This window comes from Abramis brama, assembly GCF_963993115.1.
Source record: "Abramis brama genome assembly, chromosome: 15".
In the NCBI taxonomy this organism is placed as follows: domain Eukaryota; kingdom Metazoa; phylum Chordata; class Actinopteri; order Cypriniformes; family Leuciscidae; genus Abramis; species Abramis brama.
In genome coordinates, this window is record NC_139977.1 from 30,330,159 (window position 1) to 30,355,217 (window position 25,059).

The 25,059-nt window shown below is 38.1% G+C and overlaps 1 protein-coding gene across 11 annotated transcripts; it reads left to right on the forward strand.

Moving 5' to 3' along the window:
• The first annotated feature begins 49 nt into the window (after positions 1-49).
• Positions 50-22,833, forward strand: ark2n (arkadia (rnf111) N-terminal like PKA signaling regulator 2n). 11 transcript variants are annotated; one of them, XM_084136426.1, is made up of 8 exons: positions 73-238; positions 3,024-3,782; positions 6,775-6,837; positions 12,010-12,087; positions 13,458-13,542; positions 15,784-15,842; positions 15,948-15,983; positions 16,402-16,668. In XM_084136426.1, exons 2-8 carry the CDS (start codon positions 3,095-3,097, stop codon positions 16,527-16,529), a joined length of 1,137 nt encoding a protein of 378 aa, XP_083992552.1. In that variant the 5' UTR covers positions 73-238; positions 3,024-3,094; the 3' UTR covers positions 16,530-16,668. The 11 variants fall into 11 exon arrangements, with proteins under 11 accessions (XP_083992557.1, XP_083992561.1, XP_083992554.1 ...); XM_084136430.1 differs by lacking the exon at positions 15,948-15,983; XM_084136434.1 differs by lacking the exon at positions 12,010-12,087.
• The last annotated feature ends 2,226 nt before the right edge of the window (positions 22,834-25,059 follow it).

Below are 25,059 nucleotides of genomic sequence, written 5' to 3' on the forward strand. Positions count from 1 at the left end.
GGTGGTGCCGTCTGTTTTTCCCGCCGTCATCGCAGCGGAAATGACGCCTACACATTTGTTCCAGCGACGGCTAGTGGGGACATTTTAAATTAGCAAACTGTGCTAAAGCGGTCGGAAAGTCGAGAACACAGCAGTTATCCTATAAAATTTCAATTGACTCCGTATTTTCCCCATGAATATGGTAGTAGGAGCCTGAGATGTTACAGAGAACACACACATGAGGACAGATTTGAAGCAGGTAAGCCACTGTCGTCGGTTATTGCCGCGCGCTCATCTCTGCGCCCTTCCATTTTGAGCATGTACTGCAGTTCTGACCCAAACCTACCTAATTACTGCATGCTTTTATTCATGCATATATGCATGCCTGCTGTCTTCACTCAACGTGCAAATGTACCGATTAACGTGCAACTTCCAGACCGAATGTGTTGCAGCAGCAAGATGAGTGTTTGTGCTGCAGTGTCTCTAGCCTATATATTCATTTTCATGGGTTTTACTTCTTAGTTTTCTTTCTTTGATGATTCAAATGCGCTATTCCGTCCGTTAAATTCACAGCTGCATAAATATTTAAAAGAAGTATTCATATGGATTACTTGCAAATAAACCCTTGTAACTCTATGGGCTGTTACATGCGTCATTGCGTGCATGCAGTGCGATAGGATCAGAGCGCGCGCGATATTCGTACATGATGAATTGATGTCTGTCTGATGGAGCGCGTGAACCGTGTTGCGCGCGCGGTTCGTGTTTCGAACTACTAGTAATGTTATGGAAACTCATAAAAGATTACCATGGTAACCACACAGCGTTCGCCAAAACACCGCATCTGTTGCTGCTGTGATTCCTGTCGTAATAAATCTGGGATCTCCATCAAACGTTGTAAGAAACGTTATTTTAATTTCTCCTTTTGATAATTGACATTGCGATCTAATAGCATTTTGTTACGGTTTTTGTTGTAATTCACGTCCAATACAGAAATACGACCTGTGGCAGTCGGTGCATGTAAAACACCTGCTTGGAATAACATCATGCTTGGTTGCCAATAGTAAGAAAATGTCCAACCTTTGTATATGCTATTACACATATACATATATATAATGTTAAATTGCAATATTTGGTTGTGCCATAAAAAAAACACAATATCTCTGTAGGTAACATTATTGATATATATATATATATATATATATATATATATATATATATATATATATATATATAATGTTACCTACAGAAATATTGTGGGGGGGGTTTATGGCACAACCAAATATTGCAATTTAACACCTGCATAAATTATTATTAGGCAAGTAAAACATGAATAATTAAAAAAAAAAATAATAGGGAAGGGGGATTTCAAGTTACACATTTTCACAAGTTTCTTATTTGTTTCTTTGTTTTATTTTGCTGCTTATTTTTTTCCCGCTTCATTATATCATATTATCCCCGCCTCCACTCACTCACACCAGCTCAGAGATCCACTCGTTGAGGATCACACGTTGACCTGATTGGTTACAAAGTAGTTTGTGACGTCAGAAACGCCAGCGATTTCAAACCGCGTTTTTGAGACTGTCTTTGGTTCACTGCAGTTTTAAGGAGAAAATACTCTGCAATAGTTTTGACTTATGAATTTGCACATGGTTTGTCTTAAAGCATATTAAAACACCACATAGATAGAGATATAAACAACATTAAAAGCTTGATTTTCACCACGGAGGACTTTAAATTCTGCCATCCACAGCTGTAATTTTTACTCTAAATGAAAAAAAAAAACAGTATATAAATGCAATGTATAATCACTGCAATTTTTAATATTTTGTTTAAAAACTCTATAGAATATGTGATGTGTGTGTAAATATTTATGAATCTCTATGTATTTTACAAGTATTTCTTCTGAAGGGGGTGTTTTGGTTGAAAGTGTAACAGTAACTTGAGGTAAAGTTTTGCATGTCTGGAGGGGGTGCATTTAAATTAGGTCTGCAGTGTTTTGTTGCACAGGTCACGGAAAACCTGTGAGAGAATCATAAAATGGTATTTTTCTGACCTGAAAACGTCCTGGAATTAATAACACAAAATCTTAAAAGTCATGAATACTCACAGCAAGAAAATGTCTAGTTTTGGATCGATCTGAAAAATGTATTGCAAGTGAGTGCTCTTTGTGAGGTCCGTCCCCAAAAATTATTTTTAAAATGACAAACCCTGTGTGCAAGTCTTCATACAGTCTGACAGGCCTCTCTAAACACTTGATCGCAGCAAAAAATGTCCTTATGGACATTAAGTTTTGAAACCGTTTTAAAGCTGCGCTGTTGTGAAATGCAGCATTGTGCATTGGAGTCGGATGACGTGTAGAAAGGCTGATAAGAGCTCCACTGGTGCGTGATAGTTCAGGGTTCTGCCTGGTTAAACACCTGTACCTCAGTGGTGCTTAAATAGTCGAGTCACGTTTATTTAGGAAAATGAGTGTCAATGTTGGTGCATAATACATCAATTTTGAAAGAAATTAAATTTCAGCTATAAGCAGCACTTCAGAAGACAATAGAGCCATTATTCAGCTCAAGTCGGTTCAGTGTTGATTGTGAGAAACTAAATAACCGTGTAATCAGATATTTGTCAGGGGTTTTTTTTTCTTTGTTTTTCTTATGAACAAAGTTACCAGCATTAGCACTGACCAATTTTCACTGAATTAATTCAGTGTGGAGGACATAACTGATAACAAATATAAAATGGATATACACAAGAGAAACAGATACACATACATAAAGAATAATAAATATATATATATATAGTCCCATTTGCCTTGATCTACATCTTGGTATACTCTCCTATCCTATACCTTTAGATCACTCAAGTTTTAAGAATAGAAATCAAGCTGTCATGAGTTCGGTTCCACTGCATTAGAGTTTTAATCTTTGCTCTATTAAATAAGGCAGTGGATCGCTACAAACGAACATTATCTGTAAAATAGGACAACCATTGCTGTTTTGACAAATTAGGAGGAAGTTGGCTGTTATTTTGACATAGTTGGTGTTTTCCAGGTCAGCCGCCCCTGTTTATCGACCAGCAACTGCCACTTCAGAGACTCCGCCCCTGGCCCCGCCCTCCAGAGATGACTGATGCCCAGAAGGCCAACGAGCTCCCTCAATGCCCCTCAGAGGGCGGGGCCACAGAGGAGCAGGACATGCCCCTGAGACCAGAGACCACGCCCACCAGCTCTCCAGCTTGTGAAGAGCCAATCAGCTCGCAGAGTCCTGACAAACAGCCAACCCCTGGCCTGCTCTCCATGCCCTGCTTATTAAAGGAGCTTCATAGAGACTCCGCCCCCGGGCAGCCGCAGGAAACGGATCCGCCCCCGACCGCGGCCCAGTCCTGCCCGCGGGAAGACAGCGATTCCTCCGTCTGCCTGCGGTCGCCCTCCTCTTCCGGGCACCTCGGAGACTCCGACACGCTTTCGTCGGCGGAGGAAAAGGCCACGCCCGCCCAGACGGCCGGAAGAAAGTCACGGCGCTCGCATTCTGAGAGCGACACGTCCACCATCGCAATGGCGGCTAAGAAGAACCGTTGCCAGGAGAAGCAGGCGAACGGACGTGTGCGCGTCAGAGGCCCGCGGAGCCAGCGGCAGAAGCTACGCATGCGGCAGCTCCGGCAGAAGCGGGAGGCGGCGGCGAGACGCAAACCCGACGTGCTCCAGGACAGCAGCACCAGCGACAGCGACATCACAGCCCACTCTTCATCATCCTCGCCACTAACGGCCTCGTCCGACAACGAGGGAGAGACAATCAACTCTCACGCACCAGGTAACTGCACAAACACGCACAGCATTTTGTGTAGAAGATCAGAGCAGACTGGCTGTTGTGTGCTACGCGGTAACTGCCTGTCCTGAACAAATCGATTCACTGATGCATCACGATTCATTAATCCACAAATATTTAATATATTTATCTATTATTCAACAACCAATACGATTTATGATTAAGTGTTTGACAACCAGTGAAACAATTTAATAAAATTTTCACAATTTGATACAATATAATTAAATAATCTTTAATTTACAGAAATAGATTTATTGATTTATTAATAATAATTAGAGATGCACCGATACTAAATTTCTCCACTGATACGATAGCTGATTATTCAGTATGATGTCTACCGATAGTTTTATTTTCTTAAAGTCCCCCTGTAGTCAATAATTGTATCCCTTAAAACTAATGTTTTATCACCCAAATGACATATTTAAATGTTTTATCCTACTACACCCTTGCCTCATTTAGTATACGCGGTTCTATGAATATGCAAATTAGCCCCGCCTCCACTCACTCACAGCAGCTCAGAGATCCACTCGTTGACGATCACACGTTGACCTGATTGGTTTCTTGTGACGTCAGAAACACCAGCGATTTCAAAGCGTGTTTTTGAGACTGTCTTTGGTTCACTGCAGTTTTAAGGAGAAAATACTCAGCAATGGTGTCGACTTGTGAATTTGCACATGGTTTGTCTTAAAGCATATTGAAAACACCACATAGACATATAAACAACATTAAAAACTTGATTTTCACCACAGGGGGGCTTTAAAATATCATGAAACCCCTGTTTTATCACTGGTCGTTCACACCTCAGCTTTGAAAAAGACTTAAACATGGGCGTGTAAAGCTGTGGGAAAATGGGAGTGTAGAGGGTGGGAAGAGGGGAGACAACCAATAAAACAGACCTGCAACACACTCATTATTCAGACAAATGAATATTAAAATATGAGCGGAGAACAACAAACACACACAACAGAGTTGGGGGAATAAAGAATAAAGGCATCGCTAATTTTGTGCCCATTCTTCTTGAAATGTTTCGTCGCAGCGTTCCACACAGAAACTGCTTAAATATTGTTACTCAAATTTTCGTGTGTTTGTAGTCAAACTCCAGTTCGGACATCATCGCAGAGATAATGCAAACGACACTTTTGAGCTACTAGATACACTTATGACACGAAAGCTGAGCAAGCAGAGGTGAAGGACAGCGCTGAACCGGTCTTGTCACATTTGAGTCCTCCACTGTAAAGAGATCTCATGCGTAATACAGTGATTGGATTACATTTTTCTCATGAATAATATGGAGAAACTGATGTTGTAAAAGCATACTCTCCAGCCATGGCAGCCAATCACCACTCCATATTAACACACATACCTTACTTTTCGTGACATTAGTTCAACTTTGCTTTAAACCGGAAGAAGGAAATAGCTCAGAAATACAAAAAAATTACCAGCTTTTCCTTAATAATAAACATAATCAAAAATGTCCCAATGTACTAATGCTGTATATACACAGGGAACCCTCTCATAAGGTAAATTACTATTAGAGGTTGAATTAATTAAATTTAATAATTAGAGGTTTTTCAGATTACTCAATTAATTAATTAATTCTTCATGACACATTTATTCAAGCAAACACATATAATTAACAGTAAATAAGCTCATTTCTAGTGTTTTTTTATAGCTAACTAACGACCTTGTGAACACTAGATAACTTTCTTGAGGTAAATGCAACATTAAGTTGACACTGTTTCACAAGCTGTTTTATTGACTTGTTTCCACGGTTGAAACGCTGATTAAAGTGTACATGATACATGCATTTAATCGGCCCTAATCATCGGCTGTTTTAAAACAATCTGCCTTTTTATTATTTAAAAAATACAGATTTTTGTCCGATACATCGGTGCATCCCTAATAATTCATAATAAATGTAACAATAAAACATTACTTGTCTGGCCAGCTCACTTAATCATATATATAAACACACACTGTGGATGAGAGCTTATTTATTAATTTATTGTTAGTAAATATCATATTATTATTAATAACTACAAAACCACTTGACCTAATGGCTAAGTATTTATTTGTATTATTTAAAAAAAAATATCATTGTGTATTATTTATTATTATTATTATTATTATTATTAATGATGATAAAAAAATAAATCATTACTTATCTGATCATTTCATTTAAAGTAAAACAAAACGGAAAAAAACCCGATGTGGTGCTAGATATCGATAGACCTCATTTTAACTGATTACTTAATTTTAACTTATAACTTATTTTTACTTCTGTTTGTGGAGAGCATATGTATTATAGTATGGTTTTATGCAAAATCTTTACACATAATTTTGCAGCGAGTTCTGTAAACTCATTAAAGATTTGCGGCTGTGCTGAAAATTGAGATGCATCGAGAATCAGATTGGTTTTGGATTCAGATTGTGACTTTGAATGGAAAGTGAATCGTGAGATGCCTGAAGATTCCCAGCTCTAGTCTTGAAACGAACACCTGCAGTGAAGCCATTTTGACATTTCATTTCTTTCATGCATTGTTTGGTGCATGTTGACTGAATGACAGAATGGTTAAAAATGACCACACACACACTGCGAAAAACTCAATCACACACACATGAAGGATCGTCTGCACCGGTCAGGGTGTGTTTTCTGTGCATGCATGTTGAATGACCTCATATGCAAAGCGCCAGGTGAGGAACATTTTTCCAGTATCAGAATTCAACAGCGTTCTGACCTTACTCTGACCACTGTCATTAGTGACCAACCAGAATGACCCACTATGTCTGGCTACTAGTCTTGAAAATCCAAGGTGAATACACAGCAGTTAATTTGTCACTTTTTTTTTTGTTAGTTTGATAGTCTGATGCTCCTGTCTACCATTGCTGTGGACAAATGTTCAAGCACTAAATAGCAATTATGTTCAATGTCATGTTTGCAATGAGATTATAATTCAAGCATATTTATGATCAACAGTGCTGATGCATGACATTCCACCATTTGAACAAATGCAGATTAATTGGAGGGAAATTATACCAGGTATTGGATGAAAGTTTGCATTTTAGAATATCTTAAGATTTTCTTTGTCTTTTGTCTTTCCATCGTCTCAATATCTGTTGTTTTTGTGTCCTACATCTGACTCATGTGTGAAATGTCTGCAGTTTTTTCTTTTTTCCTTTCATTAACCCTTAGTTTTCTGCACAGTATTTAATTAGGATATGCATTTTGTCCAAAGCACTACAGGCAGGAGCAGTTGCTCATGGGGCCACCAGGGGGCGTCTGCCTTTCTTTCTTGGGGCCACATTGTTGGCAAGGCAGGAGTTTAAACTCTAACTTTGATTATATTATATTATTACCATAGGTCTCTGATTTTATTAGTACAGTTTTTATGCAGTTTGAAGGCCTGTTTGTTAGCTTCCAGTGTTGAGTTTCTTTTTCTATTTTAGCAAAAAAAAAAAAAAAGCAGGTGCATTTGCAGCAGTTTTAGTATTACTTATACTCTAATATATTATTTATTAATATTTTGAATTAGCACTTATTTTTATATTTTCAGCTTTCATTATAATTTGTTTTAATTTTGCTATGTGTTTTTGTCATTCTATATATCTTTAATTTGCTTTTATTTCAATTTGATTTAGTTTTTTTATTACTTAAATTTACTTAGCTTCAATTAGTTGCCAAAGGCAACATGTAATTTAAGTATGATATATTTATATACAATATTTTATTTCAGCTTTATTTCAATTGGCAAACACAATTTTTTAAAGTTTTAGTTAAAAACAACAATGGTTTGGAAATGCAATGTTTCAAAGCACCCCATAATGGTGCAGAGCAGCACTGTTTTGTTGTTGTGTTGTTTTTCATTAAGAATAATAATAAATGCGTGTTTAATAGTGTCTGTTCTCCAACTGAACTAAATGATATGTAAAAAAAAAACATATCAACAAATCTATTCGACGGTGGGGAGTGGTGCCCGCGGTGGGCAAGTGATGTAACCGGTGTTGCTTCTGAGCACCGTCAACACCGACTATCGTAACAAGCCTACTCTACACCCTTACCTCATTTAGTATACGCGGTTCTATGAATGTGCAAATGAGCCCCGCCTCCACTCACTCACAGCAGCTCAGAGATCCACTCGTTGACGATCACACGTTGACCTGATTGGTTACAATGTAGTTTGTGACGTCAGAAACACCAGCGATTTCAAACTGTGTTTTTGAGACTGTCTTTGGTTCACTGCAGTTTTAAGAAGAAAATACTCAGCAATGGTGTTGACTTGTCTAAAAGCATATTAAAAACACCACAAAGACATATAAGCAACATTAAAAGCCTGATTTTCACCACAAGGGGACTTTAAGAAATTAACTATCGCACATCACTTTGAGCAACATTCCTGTAAAGCGCTTTATCAGAATCAGAAAGAGTGTGTTTGCGTATACAACGAATTTTTCTTGGTACTGAAGCTTCCAGTGTACACGTACAAATACAACAAGAAACATAGAAATAAAATTTACACAGTTAGGTTTAGTCATAATAAACCTATTTATTTAGAAACGTATTATGATATAACCTGTGAGGTCTATGATAAATTTGTGTAATATAATGTTATTTATCCTATTCATACGAATATTAAATATCTCTCAGGACAGCATTTAACATCTATATATCGTTAAACTCATTTACTCTGTGATATATGACTCAAAACCAGCATAATGACACAGCAGAAGTTAATTTTGTACGTCCCTAGTGGTTACACTTGTTACACATATCAATTCCTGAGGGTGGGTTAAAATGCTGGTTTCTATCTCACTGTGTGCTCTTTAAGCCGTCTTTAGTCATGTGACCATTGGTGAACTGTACTCAGAATGTGAGAGCTGCATGTCTTATTCCCAGCATGCTCGCCGGTGTGCACGCAATAACGCCGCCACTTTCTGCATTCCTGTGTGTCTGACGTCTCTCTCTCGGCACTGCCATCTGTCTTTAAGCTGGCCATCGCCGAGCCGACGCTTCTGGAGCATCAGCGCGTGGGCGGGGCCAACTTGGCATGGGCATGGCCAGTGGAAGCCTGGGCGGAGTCTTGGAGGAAGCTCTTACGCGATTCGCCGCGATGCAGAGACAGACCGAGGAGCGCTTTCGCGTGTGGATGGACAGACTGACCCGCATGCACTCGGACGATGACCTTTCATCTAGCGAAAATCCGGAAGGGCGGAGCCACGTTAGCTCGTTCCTGCCGTCATCGGAGTCGCAGGAAACGCTGGCGGCCTATCAAATGGCCCGACTCAGCGCCATCACGGTTCCTCCTCCTTCTCAGACTGCCGGTCTCAATGGAAACGTGGAGCCATCTGAACCTAATGTCTAAAGACGCAAAACAACTGTGCCGACTCTATTTGACCGCTGAAGTGGAGGCTTGGGACAATGCACAAACTTTCTCTTCATCTCTCATTAGCCCTCTACTAATTTTTCTTCATCTTCATTCTGCCTTCTACATCTCTCTTTCTCTATTAAAGCATCAGTTCACCAAAAAATTCAACATTTACTAATTCTCATGTTATTCCAAACCTATTTGGCTTTCTTGCATGGAACACAAAATGTGAATTTGAGGAATATCATGATTCTTTTCCATTTAATGAAGGTGAACAGTGTTTTTGTCCTTCTTGGAGGTTGACATGCTTTAGTCTGCATTGACTTTTGTCAATGTAATAAAGTTTCCACTTTTGTGTTCAATGGAAGTAATAGTCTTATGGGTTTGGAACTACAAGAGGGTAAGTAAATAATGACAGAATTTTCTTTCTTTTTTTTGGTAAACTGTTTCTTTATCTTCACCTGACCTTCTGCTATTAACATTTTCTGTTTTATATTCGCATCTCAGGGCCGCCCTCCACAGTCAGTGCCTTTGCGATCTCATGTCTTTGGGAGAGCCAGATTCTCCCATTCACCTGGAGATTAATCATTTTAAAGAATAATTTTTTTCTTGCCCATAGTGTGACCGACAGACGTTTTGTTCCCATAGAGACTTCTAAAGTTTTGCCTCGACTGCCATGTGTCTCTTTGTCTTCATCTGAAACACCTGGGCTGGCATGTCTACCAAAGAACTGTTGTTTGCATTGTGGATTGTTTTAAGTTCTTATTTAATTGCTTCTTCCAAAGCGGAATATGCATGACACAAGCTGACAACGGAGAGCTGTAATGTAATGACAGCCTATACCTTGGTTTTTGTGCTGAATACTGACCTAGGACAAACACTAATGGAGAAAGTCACATGCAATAAACGGGGGTGATTCTACTACTCGACACTGTCTAAAGCAAGAGATATTGATCACTTATGTGTATCTATTTAAGGGTGATTTTAAGGGTGTCAGAGTCCTATTTTACCCCCAAATTTGCATAAAACAATGTAGCCTATATATGAAGCATTAAGATTAGATGCATTTTGAAATTATTTTCATGACAATTATGCACATTTCCTCTGATTCTCATTACTGAAAGTAGAACAACCAGATGCATTAGTTTCATTGTTGCTTCTCGTTATATTTTCATTACTGTAATATCCTATAATGCAATAATTTTTGTTTGCATCACAACAAATACTGATATATAAATACTTAACTTAAAAAAAAGTAGTAATATTAACTATTTTATGTTACACTGACTGATTTTCTTTCATCAAAATGTACTTAATTGTCATTAAAATAATGTTACAATGCCAGAATTCTTAATATGCATATAAATAGGTTTAATTTTACTGAAGTACTGTTTTTTGTGTTGAAATATGAGCTGCAGATATTCTTGACTTCTCTTTTTTTTGTGATTCGCCCATCATGTGCTTCCTACACACTAATACAAACACACATAGTCAATGTTTACTGTAGTTACTGACTCACAGGAGGACTTGAAAGCTGTTTGCTGTACCGCTTTACTGTATAGAGTATCTGAAGGAGATTGTTTACGTTTTTATGTCTTTATGGGTAATAACCAGCTGCCTAAGTTTAGTGTCATAATGTTTTAGATGGAGGACAGAATTTCCTCCACATAATTGCTAGAAACTAAGAAATTAGTAACCAGAGATAGATGTCTTTATTTGTTACAAATATTTTTTTCTTTATCATTGCATTATTAATAATGTCATACTACTGCCTCACCCAACGTAAAAGTGTGCCAGGCGACGTTCAATTTGTGTTTTCATGTCTATGTAACACATTGACGTGTAATATCTGCTCTGTCAATAGCTGGGAAATAAATATACAAGTATTTTACCAGCATTCAATCTGTTTTACCTGACATTTATTATCCAGTTAGTTTAGAATTAAAGGCCATGTACTGCCTTTGGGGCGTGCTATCAATTATCGCTGAATATTATTTTATAAAAAAGTGTTTTTTTTTCGACTAAAGAATTTATGTAAAGGCCCGTTCACACCAAAAACGATAACTATATCGGCGTCCACACCAGCAGACGGCTTCGTTCTGTTTATTCGAAGCACGCGCTGCACTTTTGTCGTCTGTCACTTTAAATGCTCAAGCTCTTTAAAGCAGGGTGGATTCTGATTGGCTGTCATTGTTTGTATCGTTCATTAGCTGGAGAAAAATTGCTCTGAAATTTATTCAAACGATATCGTTCATCTGTGCCGTTATAGTTGTGTGTGAACTGCTATTCTTTTATATTCAGAACTATATACTTATCATTGTAGTTATTGTCCTTTGTGTGAATGGGCCTTTAGTCTTTTAAAAATGAAAAAAAGATATAAAATCATATACATTAAATACAGCCCAACAAATACTTTAAATATAAATACTTTAAACAACACAGTCTTTTTAAAACAGAAAAATTACCCTATTTACTTGAATAAAAAATGTATCTTTGTAATCTTCAAGTCCATTTTATTGCCATATATTTACTTTCTCTCTGAAAATATGTTGCATTACGGAATAAAAAGCATTGTGAGCAGTTTTATGTTTACTTTAAAAAGTGAGATTCTGCTTTTTACGCCTGTTTGTTCACTAAAATTCTACCGAGGAAATCAAATTATCTGTGAGTTTAAACCTAAAGCCAAACACATTTTGCAAAACATTCAGTGTTTCACTCATTTATTATGACCAGTGTTTGGAAGGAGATTTTCAACAGGAACTATTTAGACCAATAAACTTCAAAGCTGAATGATGGACATGCAGATATAGCGGTGAATCTTCTGAACAGTGTGTGTGATTGTGTTGCAGTGGGTCCTGCAGTGGTTGGCCACTATGATATTTCAGACACTCACTCCGAGCAGGAACAACAGTCGCAATCGCTCTCAGGTTCGTTTCCACCGCTACTCGGCAGTCTGACTGTACGCTCGTACACATTGGCTGCGTCTCAATTCGCATGCCAATATTAGATTCATAGTAATTTTTTTAAGTATTTTAGTGTTCATCGATACGGTTTTTAGACTTAACTCACGATGCATTGTATTACATAAATGGGAATTAACAGTAGTTACTGTAGTTACAGTAGTACAGTAGTTTTGTTTTTAGGAATGTGATTTTTTTTTTTTTCGTGACTTGTAAGTACTCAGACAAATAATTAAAATAAAATTAACAAAATAACTTATTACGCTACCCTTCAAAAGTCTCTTCTGCTCACAGAGGCTGCAGTTATTTGATCATAAATACAGTAAAAACAGTAATATAAATATTGTTTACAAATGTAACCATTAAAATAATTTTCTTTTTGAATATACTCTAAAATATAATTTATTTCAGAATAAATTAAGCTGAAAAATATTAAGCGGCACAACTGTTTCTAACATTGATAATTACTGAGTGTCAAATCATATTAGAATGATTTCTGAAGGATCATGTGACACTGAAGACTGGAGTAATGATGCTGAAAATTCAGCTTTGAATAAATCATATTTTAAAGTATATTAAAATTTAAAACCATTATTTTAAATTGTAATATTTCACAATATTACTTTTTTTTCTGTATTTATCAATAGACTTCTTTCAAAAACATTAAAAATAGTAATGTTTTCAAACTTTTGACCAGTACTGTATACATTTCAAAAGCATGTGAAATCAGCGGAATTTTCAGTGTCACATGATCCTTCAGAAATCATTCTAATATGTTGATTTGCTGCTCAAGAAACATTTATCATCAATATTGAAAACAGTTTTGGTGCTTCGTATTTTTATTGAAACATTTATTTGAAACAGAACCTTTTGAAACATTTTAAATGTCTGTACTCTCACCTTTGATCCATTTAAAGCATTCTTGCTAAATAAAAGTATTAATATCTTCTTTTTTTTTTTAAATCACACCCAAACTTTTGAACGGTATTGGAAGTTCCCAGTCAGGCTTTATAACCAATCATGTTTTGTATTTTAAAAGTTGCCTTTAAGTACTTTTAGTATGAGAATTGTGATGCAGCCATTTCCTCGTTGACTTGCCTCACTTTTTTGTGAGATGAATAAGTGTTGGCCTCAACTATGGGATATTTTGTGTTAGATTATCAAATGAAATGTATCCCTTTGAAATCTAGATAGTCTGTCAGGCGTCTGATTTCTGTTGAAGGGCGTATTTGTGTTGCATCAGTTTCACTCATATTTAATTTTAAGGATGGCAGTGAATGTTGAAACAAAAGGTTTTTTTGGTAGCATTTGCTGAATGTAGTCTGTTGTGTTTCTAGGTGCCGTAGAAGCCCAGCCATCTCAGGTGAGTCTGGCGTCCACAGACAGTGAAGTGGAGATCGTTGGAGTTCAAGAGAATGCCAAGTGAGTCGATCCTCGTCCAATTCATTCACTAGTCATATATAATAGTAATGATCTTATGCTAACTGGGTAGGCAAGATTATGTTTATCATATTTTAACCCTAAATAAAAATTTGCAGTATTGTAAATTGTTTGTTTAAAGATACATTATGTAACTTTTTTATTATTTATTTGTTTTTGTTTTCAAAATTCAAAAGAATCAATACATCGTCAATCCTTCTTTCAAAACGTGTTTTTGTCTTACCCTGATTCACTATGGTAAGCCTATTATAAGTGTTTATATTTTAGACCTGTCGAGATGGTTTTCGTGGGAAATTGCGTACATGCGTCTCTCGTAAATAGAAAGAAGTTGCTCCGGCTACTTCACGTGTGTCTGGTGTGGGAGTTAGCTGTAATTAGTAAATGTTTAAGAGGAGGTTAGTTGTCACAACGAGGGTAAAAGTTTGACATGAAGCCGCTAAATCTCCAACCTATGGGGAATCGCCTGTTTAAAATAAAAAAAAGACGAACTGAGGGATTTGAGATTGTGAAAGAGATGGCGTTTTATCACTCAACAGGTCAGTAAGGTATTTTATTGAGCTGATAAATTGCCACATGTAGCTCTCTAATAGATTTCATTGCAAAGCATCATCTATTGTGAAGGGTCATATTCATCCGCAGTCACACAGAGCCGAAGCACAACCAAAAACAATGCTCTTCTGCAAAATCCATGCAGTTTTTTTTAAACACTAGAGGGCCAAAAGTTACATGGTGTACCTTTAACTAACAGTTCTTTTAAACAACAGTTCTTGTAGGATTGTCACTTGTCAAAAAGTTTGAGGTTTCTTGGTTTTGACATCAGGTGATTCCCCAGATGTCAACAATTGCCATTTAGACCTTTCTATATTAAAAGCAGCAATCTAGATGACAAGTTTAAATTCTAAGCAACTGCATCCTCAGCATACACCATACAGTTTAGCACCCGGGTCTTCTTTCTGTTTACGGACATGACGTAACCACATAAAGATTAATAACCTCAAACTGACATTTCCTGCAAAATCAGCAGCTCAAATTATAAATCATTTTTATAAGCTTACTATTGTGAATTGGGGTTTTGATTTTATTTTATTTGACAAAAAATAGGGAAATACATTGTTTCCACTTGTTTCCATTGTGGTCCTTGATGTAAAGCACAAACTGTATAGTATAGCATTATAAATACAAAATTACAATAAATGTCCACATTTACCAAATGTACAATCACAATTAAACACACACATAAACTAATACGAATTCTTCACTGAAACAACCAATCTAAGAAAAAACTTTTAACTTTAATACTAAATCTAAGGTAGGGAGGGAGACCGTTTTGAACACTGATTATTTACTTTCTCAGTAACTTAATAAACTAGATTCATGTTAATTTCTTCATATAAAATACAATACAGAATTCTTTTAACATTTCAAGTTGTATAAATTTGCAGTGTATTTGTAACGAACGTAACTTAAAAATGATCAATAGTTTTATAAATTAACATTAACCCAGTTTAATAAATGCCGCAAAAAATTGATGGTTAGTTCATGATACCTAATACATTAATGTTTACAAATTAAGCCTCATTGTAAAGTGTAACTGGATCATTTTGGATTAGGACCAGGGCTTGACATCAACTTTTCTGCTCACCAGCCACTGTGGCTAGTGGTTTCCCAAAGCATTTTCACTGGCCACAATTTTGACATTGTTACCATAGGGGAAAACTGCCATATAGTATATCATCTCATAATTTGGCAGCAGTAATATACTTGCTGTCACTTTAAGACCTGACGCATGAATCCATTGTACTGTTACACATGCTTTTTCTATCTCAACTGTTTATGTTTACTTAAAACATAACTGACTGTGTTTACGTGAATACTTGCCAAGAACGGCATTTTGACATTATTTTGTGTTTATTTGACTGTTTAAGTGCAATAAGCAGCAAAACAAAAATAGCTTTAATTCTGCGTTCACACCGAATGCGAATTCGTGCATTCACGCATTTGAAGCGAATTCGCGTCTGACGCCCGAGTTGAAAAATCTGAACTTTGGCGTCTGTTCGCGCCGCGTTAACCAATCAGGAGCCTGCTTGCTGCTGTCACGTGGTGAAGTGACGTGATAAACGGGGGCAGGCTCACCCGGAGTCACTCATTCAACATGGAGGAACGACTGATATTGGCAGTGAGCAGTTATACGGAGCTATATGACACAAGTTCATATTTCTACAGAGACAGGAATAAAAAGGACCTCGCTTGGAAGAGTGTCAATGAGGAGATTGGGCAACCTGGTAAGTTGTAAATACACATTTGAGTCACGTTATCGACCCTGCTAACCAGCTAGCAAGCTGCCTTGCTGCTGTTTTACACCTATTTTACAACTCCTGTCTCCCCAGTCCCTGGTCCCTCACCACCTGCCGCTGAACCCACAGGTGTGTGAAGGCAATAGTACAAACAATATTTGAACATGTTACGTGCACAAAACATTAGTACAGTATCCACTCATAGCTTTAACATTCACATAAAGTCACAAAGTTTGTGAATTAGTCCCCTTACTAATAATCATTGTATTTGTAAATGCAGACACATTTACATTTCCATTGCAGTGTATGCCACCAATCATCTGCATATACATACTTTTTAGCTACTGTTCAGTTGCATGTTTATATATGTATATGTCTGAAGTATAACTTTAATTACTTAATATATGTTAAAGCAAGTTCAAAACAATTTCACACTTGCATTTACACACTGTCAATTCAGTTTTTAAACCTTCACTGTGAACATGAAAATCAGGAATCATCTTTCTGCCTTCTCATTGCACTGTGTGTGGTATTTTTTATTTCACAGGCCAACAGAGGAGGAGAGCCCCCCGGCGGTCCCAGGATGGTCTGTCGGAGGTGGAGCAGGCGATGATGGACCTCCGGCGCGACCTCCAGCCCCACCACCAAAGCCGCCTCATACCAAAGAAATCATAACATTTCAAGTGTACAAATTGGCTATGGAAAACAGCACCATTGTGCTAAATTTGGAGCAATTGGACCCCCCCCCACACACACAGTAGGCTTTATAAAAAAAAAAAAAAAAAAAAAAAAGAGGCAGCAGGCTCTGCAGGAAACGCAGATTGCCCTCCTTCCTCTTCTCCGACATGTTGTTCCCTGCGGCTCTTCCACCTTCCAAGCGAGGTCCTTTTTATTCCTGTCTCTGTATGTAAATAGTTTGTAAACAGTTTGTACATATTGTAAATTTTTCAGTTTATAATGTTATTTTATATGTTTGGCCTCAATAAATTATTTTGTAATTTGACTAAATGCCTGGTGTGGTTCTAATGCACAACAAAGCAAATCTTTCATCACGTAAAAACTTGATTTCAATATATGAGACACATTCATTTTCTGTTTTTAGATAGTCATGCTCTTTATAGGTTTGTGGGTGGCTCTTAAAAGAGCGGTTGTGGGGAAGTCGTGAGGAGGACTTCAAACGCTACTGTCGGCTGCCATGGTACTCCCTCCGCCGAGAAGTGTGCCATGAAGACATCCCTCACCCGGAGTGCTTCTCTGGAGGAGTTATTGGCCGCAACCCGACCCAGACCTGGCAGTGGCTCCTCTCCAGCATGTCCCGCACCCCTCACAGCAGGTGCGTCTCTCCCCTCCGAACACCTCATAAAGTTGTGGAGAACACACGTCGCCTTCACACACTTCTGCGCAACTTCAGGGTGGACCTCGATGAGTTGGCGGTACATCCTCCACTGTGAGGAGAGGATGCCAAAGGCGTTCTCCACCACCAGCCAGGCTCTGGAGAGATGGTAATTGAAGACATGCCTCTCTGGAGGAAGGGTGCGTCCACGGATGAGGTTCCTCTGCAGCGGGAATGCCTCATCAGCCACGAAGACATGGGGCTGGGGTCCTCTTTCTTCAGCACCGGGTAGAGGCTGGTCAGGAGGCACATGAAGTATGCCAGCCCGGAGAGCCTGTCCAAAGGCGGAGTTCGCCAGAATCCCACCGTCACTGGTCCTGCCGTACCCCCCAACATGGATCACCCGGAAGCGATACTTCGCATCCACAACTGCAAGGGGAACGATGGAGAAGGTTCCCTTGTAATTGTGGAACTGGGATCCTGAGTTGGGGGGGGGTGCCTTGATCACCACGTGCTTCCCATCCACCGCTCCTGGAATCCCTCTGCGATGGACCTCCAGTCATCGGTGGTGGGCACAGGCATGTAGTCCTCCACAAGGCAGTCCCAGATGGCAGTCACTACCTGGGGGACGATCTGGCACACCGTGGAGACACCAACCCTGCAGCTGGACGCTATGGTCCTGAATGAGTTCCCAGTGGCAAGAAACCTAGAAAACATTGTTATAAATATTATTATAAGTACACTTGTAGTTACATATTCAACTATATACAATAACCAGTCTGTTTTACTTAAGTGTACCATATTTGTTTGTTTGCTAGTAATTTTACAAAGTTTTGAATCTCCAAAACAAAAGGTTATATGGTGTATTAAAAAATCAAGCAATACATATTGCTTACAGATAGAGACGTGACAGTGTCACGTTTGCCAAGAGAATATTATAATTTTTAGGTTATAGCAGTTAATTGCAATAGTACCACTTTATTGAATTTAAAGAAGCCTAAATCAAAACTTAACAAGGATTAAACTGACTGAACAGGGTCTAAACCAGGACTAAAGTGGGTCTGAACCAGGTCTAAACCAGGACTAAAGTAGGACTCAACCAGGACTAAATTAGGACAACACAGGGTCTAAACCAGGACTAAAATGGGTCTGAACCAGGACTAAATTAGGACAACACAGGGTCTAAACCAGGACTAAAATGGGTCTGAACCAGGACTAAATTAGGACAACACAGGGTCTAAACCAGGACTAAAGTGGGTCTGAACCAGGTCTAAACCAGGACTAAAGTAGGACTCAACCAGGACTAAATTAGGACAACACAGGGTCTAAACCAGGACTAAAGTGGGTCTGAACCAGGACTAAATTAGCACAACACAGGGTCTAAACCAGGACTAAAGTGGGTCTGAACCAGGACTAAATTAGCACAACACAGGGTCTAAACCAGGACTAAAGTGGGTCTGAACCAGGACTAAATTAGCACAACACAGGGTCTAAACCAGGACTAAAATGGGTCTGAACCAGGACTAAATTAGGACAACACAGGGTCTAAACCAGGACTAAAGTGGGTCTGAACCAGGTCTAAACCAGGACTAAAATGGGTCTGAACCAGGACTAAATTAGGACAATACAGGGTCTAAACCAGGACTAAAATGGGTCTGAACCAGGACTAAATTAGGACAACACAGGGTCTAAACCAGGACTAAAGTGGGTCTGAACCAGGTCTAAACCAGGACTAAAGTAGGACTCAACCAGGACTAAATAAGGACAACACAGGGTCTAAACCAGGACTAAAGTGGGTCTGAACCAGGACTAAATTAGCACAACACAGGGTCTAAACCAGGACTAAAGTGGGTCTGAACCAGGTCTAAACCAGGACTAAATTAGGACAACACAGGGTCTAAACCAGGACTAAAGTGGGTCTAAACCAGGACAAAAGTAGGACTAAACCAGGACTCAGGGTGAAACTAAATCAAGACTTAAAATACAAAGACCTACTGAGTATCACTAGAAAGAGCACCAACAGTGGTATCCGTACCATAGTTTGAGAAACATTGATAGCATAGTGTATATTAGCATATATTTAATATACTGTATTTAAAATTTCATATACATTTACTAACCGAAGATCCTCGCTCCGATGCGGGACAGCGGGTCATCAAATTGGGCGTGGGACAGGCGGAAGTACTGCTGAAAGTGGCCGTCATCCAGGTGCAGCTCCTGGAGCAAGTGGTGAAACTCGCCAGACTGGGTACGCCTCTGGTGGACCCAAGTACGGCGACGATGACCCTTACGCCGCTGTTCTGCTCTCCAGAGCAAATACAGAGCGGTGACTCTCAATGAATGCTTGATCAACATCAGCCATCTTGCAAACAGACAACTGCCTAGCGCTTGCCCCTCCCACAAGAAGCGGATTTCGCCTCAGACGCGCATCTATTTCGCTTCAAACGCTTGCTTTCGACGCGTGAGTAGATTCAAAATGTTCAAGCGCCCAACTAAACGCGATGGAAGCGAATTTGACGCTCAATTCGCGTTCGGTGTGAACGCAGCATAAGACCTGACGCACGGATCCATTTTACTGTTACACGTGCTTTTTCTTTCTCAACTGTTTATGTTCACTTAAAACATAACGTGTTTACTTGAATACTTGCCAAGAACGGCATTTTGACATTATTTTGTGTTTATTTGACTGTTTAAGTGCAATAAGCAGCAAAACAAAACAAAAACGAAATTTAGTACTGATGCAGCTTTAAGTGTCGCACTTTGGGTGTGCACAAATTATGCACAAAATATGCAGAAACTAGTAAAATTATGCGCAAAAAGCACAATCCCACTCTGAAATTCAAGCCCTGTAACATCAGCAATATTCATCCGGAGCAAATGAGTGAGTAAAGGGACGGTTTGTGTGTAACTCGCTGTTGGAGAGATGAGAGACCGTGAAAGCGCAGCTGGTATCATGCATCTTTTCTGCAGAAAATGAGTATTGGGAGCGTTTCAGATATTTCTGTATCCATATGTATTGAAAAATCAATATTTGACACTTTATTATTTCAGATGCCTTTAGCCACCAAAGTGGCTAGTATTAGTGACTGCGTTACACGCCACTGCTGAAATCCACCCGCATTTGGAGGGTTGGCGGGTGTTCATGTCAAGCCCTGATTAGGATATTTTATTTCAACATATTTCTAAATGGATAAATAGTCATTTAATCTTTGTTACTTTGAAATATGATGTTTTTGTGACTGTTTTAATGTTTTTGTAATGTTATTTCAGCGTTGTCTCAAGGTTTCCTCGCGGTGGAGTGATCCAGTCGCTTTCTTCCTGGAAGCAAAGAGCTCCGCCGGCGTGGACGTCAGTCTCTGCGCAGTCAGGCTGGGTTCCTCCTCCTGAGGTGGTGGACCTCACGCTGGACGAAGACCGGCACAGATACCTGCTGTGATCACACACACACACACGCTTAGATACACACACTCATATACATGTGACTGGTGGGCTGAGTGACTCAAACCAAAATGAACTTTGACTGTTGAATCTAACAACACAGAATAATGTTTTCATTAAATGAAAAACTCTTCAATCTTACTGTTCAATGCTTTCTTCTGATACACTTTGATATGCCTGATTAATTATTTGATACTGGGATTGTAATGTCAGTAAATGACACTGGGCTGGTAATGGTTAGCGAGCGCATACTGTACCAAGGTCTCCCCTCGGTAGAGTCGGGTATCAAAGCTACTGGCCTGAAATACTTACTACAATCTTAAAAATAACATGGGGCTTCCTTAAATAAATTAATATACTGAATGTAAAAGGGTGAATCTCACAAAAACTGGTCGTATTTCACTTCAAAATCAAGAATATAAGAATTCTTTGTTATTAGATTATTAAGCTTAGAACAGACTATTTTTTAGAAGTATTAAGATTTTTGAATTGTGCTATTTATTAATGTAATTTTGAAGAAATACTGTACTTTAAACAAATATTTGAATTGTTGTACTGCCTTTGTTGATTTGTTTAATTAACAAAGCTCTCAATTACGTTTACTGTAATACAAGAATCATTATTGAAAATACTGGGAGTTACAATAAACTCAAAAGTAAAACATATGGATGTTATGGTAATTTTGAGGTAAAAGTGTTTGAAAATTATGAAAAATAGAAAGTGGTCTAAAAATAGGCTTCTTTTTCTTTAGGCAAAATATAATTTCTTGTTTTGTTTTTCTTCTTTAGATTTTGAGGTGAAATAACACCTGAATGTGTTTCTGTGGGATTCAGCCAACAAATTGAATTCCTCATCAAACCTCAGTCATTTCATCATGGCAAATCAGGGATGCCTTGCTTTCTCAGATCCTCAGATTTCAACGTCGTCTTTTGAGTCACTTTGCCCCACTGAAAAAAAAACACCTACACTAACATGATCCTGCTGTTGGCCTCAGGAGTCGCTTGCTTGAACCACCCCAGCCACTGTTATTGTGATGTAACTTCCTGTTAGCTGCTGAAGAGCTGTTAGTCGAGATATAACCACAAACCTGCTGGTCTTACTCTCACCGGAGCAAATGCCCCACTGCTCTGCGTGCGCGAGATTGTGTGTGTTCACTGTCAAACATTTGATGCTGCTGTGTGGGGAGAAGCCTTGGAGTGTGTGTTCCTCACCCGATACTGCTTTCACAATACGTTTGCGTGCGTGCGTGCGAGTGTGTGTGTGTGTGTGTATCCTGAGCATTACAGTTTTTCAGAGCATGTTTGTTACGTACATCTCGCATTGTCATAGAAACGGGCCCTTGCTTTTATTATGCCAATGGAACTTATTCAAACACTCTATTGGTCAAAAGTTTGGAATCATTACAATTTTTTTATATAGTCTCTTCTGCTCACCAAGGCTGAAGTTATTTGATCAAAAATATAGTATACAGTAATATTGTGAAGTATTACAATTTAAAACAACTGTTTTCTGTGTCATTATATAGTATAATGTAACTTATTCCTGTGATCAAAGCTGTATTTTCAGCATCATTACTGATTTCAGTGTCACATGATCCTTCAGAAATCACTATAATATGATGATTTGTTGCAAGAAACATTTTGCATTATCAGTGTTGAAAACAGTTTTTGCTATGTAATATTTTGGTGGAAATACTCTACCAAATTAGCATATCTGAATGATTATAATGATGCTGAAAATTCAGCTTTGATCACAGATATAAATTAAATTTAAATATAAAACAGTTGTTTTAAATTGTAATAATATTTCACAATATTACAGTTTTCACTGTATTTTTGATCAAATAAACGCATAAGAGCAGAAGAAACCTTTTAAAAGCATAAAAAAATCTGTAATGATTCCAAACTTTTGTCTGGTAGTGTTTACACTTGTGAATACAATCAGTGTGTGATGAGAAAAAAAATACTAGGTTTTGTTTTCTAAATGGGGTCTAATTTGCATATAGACTTTTTAAGCAATTTAACCACAACTTAGTTTTATATACATGTTTCTATGGTTGCATCACGATATCCCTGACACCACTGAAACTATTTATTGATATTTGCTGTGTTTTACTTGATGTTACATATATGAGTCATTTGTTCGAAGAGCAATATGAATATGCATCTCCAAAACTGCATATTAAAGGGATGTTTCGCTCTATAAATGAAAACAGTCGTGTATCCACCCTCATGTCTTTTTTGAAACCATGACTTGTAACACAAAAGGTGATTTGAAGAATATTTATGCTGATCGTTTCCATAAAATGAAGCAAATCTGACAACAGAGCTGCTTTAAAAGTGGTCCATATGCAGCACACAAGTCAAATGGACCACTTTTTTGGTGCTTTATTGGAGAATGAAAGTCACTTTATGCTTTGTAAAACAGAGCAGTGTGAACATCCTTCAAAACATCTCCTTTTGTGTTCCTCAGAAGAAAGTTATGTAGGTTTAGAATAACATTAGGGTGAGTTAATGACGACAAACATACATTTATGGGTGCGCTGTTGATTTAAGTTTGAGTCTTGGCAATATATTCAGTCTGTATAACATCAAATGTTTCCTTTTGTTTCTCTTCCTCACGATTGTTACTTGTCAGACCACTGTGTGTGAGGAGCACTCACTACCTGAATGTGAATTATTCTGCTTCTTTCAGCTTGTGTATGGACATTTCAGAGGCAGGTTTTGAAGCCATGCTGGTGGCCATTTTGGCTCTCTTAGCCCCGCCTTAAACTGTGACCCGCCCCTCTAAGAGTTTGATTGGACCTTTACCTCTGTCAATCACGTGAGGTGAATGACTGCTTCTCGAGAAAGGGAAAATGTAGTTCCAGAGCAGGAAAACAGATAGTAGCAGAGGAATTTAAAAAGGATAGTTCGCCTAAAAATGATCATCGTTGACTTGCTCTCATGTCGTTTAAAATGAGTTTTGTTCCGTAAAAACACGTGGAAAAGATGCATGTTACAATGTTTACGCAGCTCTTTTTTCATACAGTGGAAGTGAATGGAGATGGACGCTGTCGAAAACCAACATAAACGTAGTTTTCTGAAGCATATGATCATTTTGTGAGAAAATTCCCATAAAGCACTATTAAAATATATGCATATGACTTGTGCACTACACTGTGAAAAATACATTTTCAAAGGTGTAAATAAAACGTAAGCAATTGGAGTACGTTTTACAAGAAAATATGGTTACATTTTATTTGGTAACACTATTTTACACACGTTACATGTAGTTACTATAGTAATAACAGTAAATTATGCATAATTACTAGTAACTAAACCAAACCCTAACTGTAACTATTTACAGTACATGTAGTTAATGATTATTACTCAGTACTTAAATGTATAATTACACCGTAACACAGACACCTTAAATTAGTGTAACCCTTTATTTTAAGGTGGCGTAGTTATATTTTACTCACTCAACTAAGTACTGAGTAATATTAATAAACTACATGTACTTTCTATAGTTACAGTTAGGGTTTGGTTTAGGGTTAGTTACTTGTAATTATGCATAATTTACTGTTATTACTATAGTAAGCACATGTAGTAACGTGTAACTACGTCACCTTGAATAAAGTGTTACCAAAAATACTGTAATACTAAAAAAATTCACATTTGTTTTCAATTCAATGTTGAAATTTACAAGCAAATTCTGAGTGAAAATTCTACACCTTTTTTTTTTTTTATGTATTGATTTGTCGCATTTACTTTGTTTGGAAGAGCTGCGTGAACATTCTGCAAATGACATATTTAATTTTTGATTGAACTGTTCCTTTAAGATGCATCCCTCCAAGCAAAATCCATTCCAAACTCTGACTTTGTTTTCTCTGGCTTCAAAAGTGAAGGCCGTTGCTGGATCCCAGCTGTTGCCTCATGTTCAGCCTGCTTTTGTGAAGGAGAGGAAGCCCTTTCAGAGTTAAAAGTGGGCACATCTGTCACCAGTGATACCCAGATTGTGTGATATCTTCTCTTCCTGTGATAGCAAAGAGCACAGAGTTGTTTCTACACCCTCCAGGGTGAAAGAGATGCATGTGGAGAGCTGATGCTTTAAAGGGATAGTTTACTCTGAAAGTTACTAACTCTCATGGCGTTCCACACCCGTTTGACTGACTTCTCTGGGACACAAAATATGATTAGTTGAATGTTCTTCTGCTCTTTACCAAGTCATTGGGGACGGATGCTGTCCATGTCCAAAAGTGACCAAAAAAAGCACCATTAAACTAGTTAAACAAATCTTCTGATGACATACAATAGCTTTATATGAAGAACAGGCCTAGATACGAGACCATTCGAAAGTTTGGGGTCAGTACGACTTTTTTCTCAGCAAGGACATGTTAAATTGATAAGAACGGGCATTTATATGTTATTTATAAAATATGAAGCTGTTCTC

Bases quoted from the DNA above. Each gene is read 5' to 3' on its own strand.
- ark2n (XM_084136426.1), top strand. From the start codon at position 3,095: ATGACTGATGCCCAGAAGGCCAACGAGCTCCCTCAATGCCCCTCAGAG. The intron at 3,783-6,774 runs GTAACTGCACAA...TATGATCAACAG, and splicing joins AATCAACTCTCACGCACCAG to TGCTGATGCATGACATTCCA. The intron at 15,984-16,401 runs GTGTGTGAAGGC...TTTATTTCACAG, and splicing joins ACCTGCCGCTGAACCCACAG to GCCAACAGAGGAGGAGAGCC.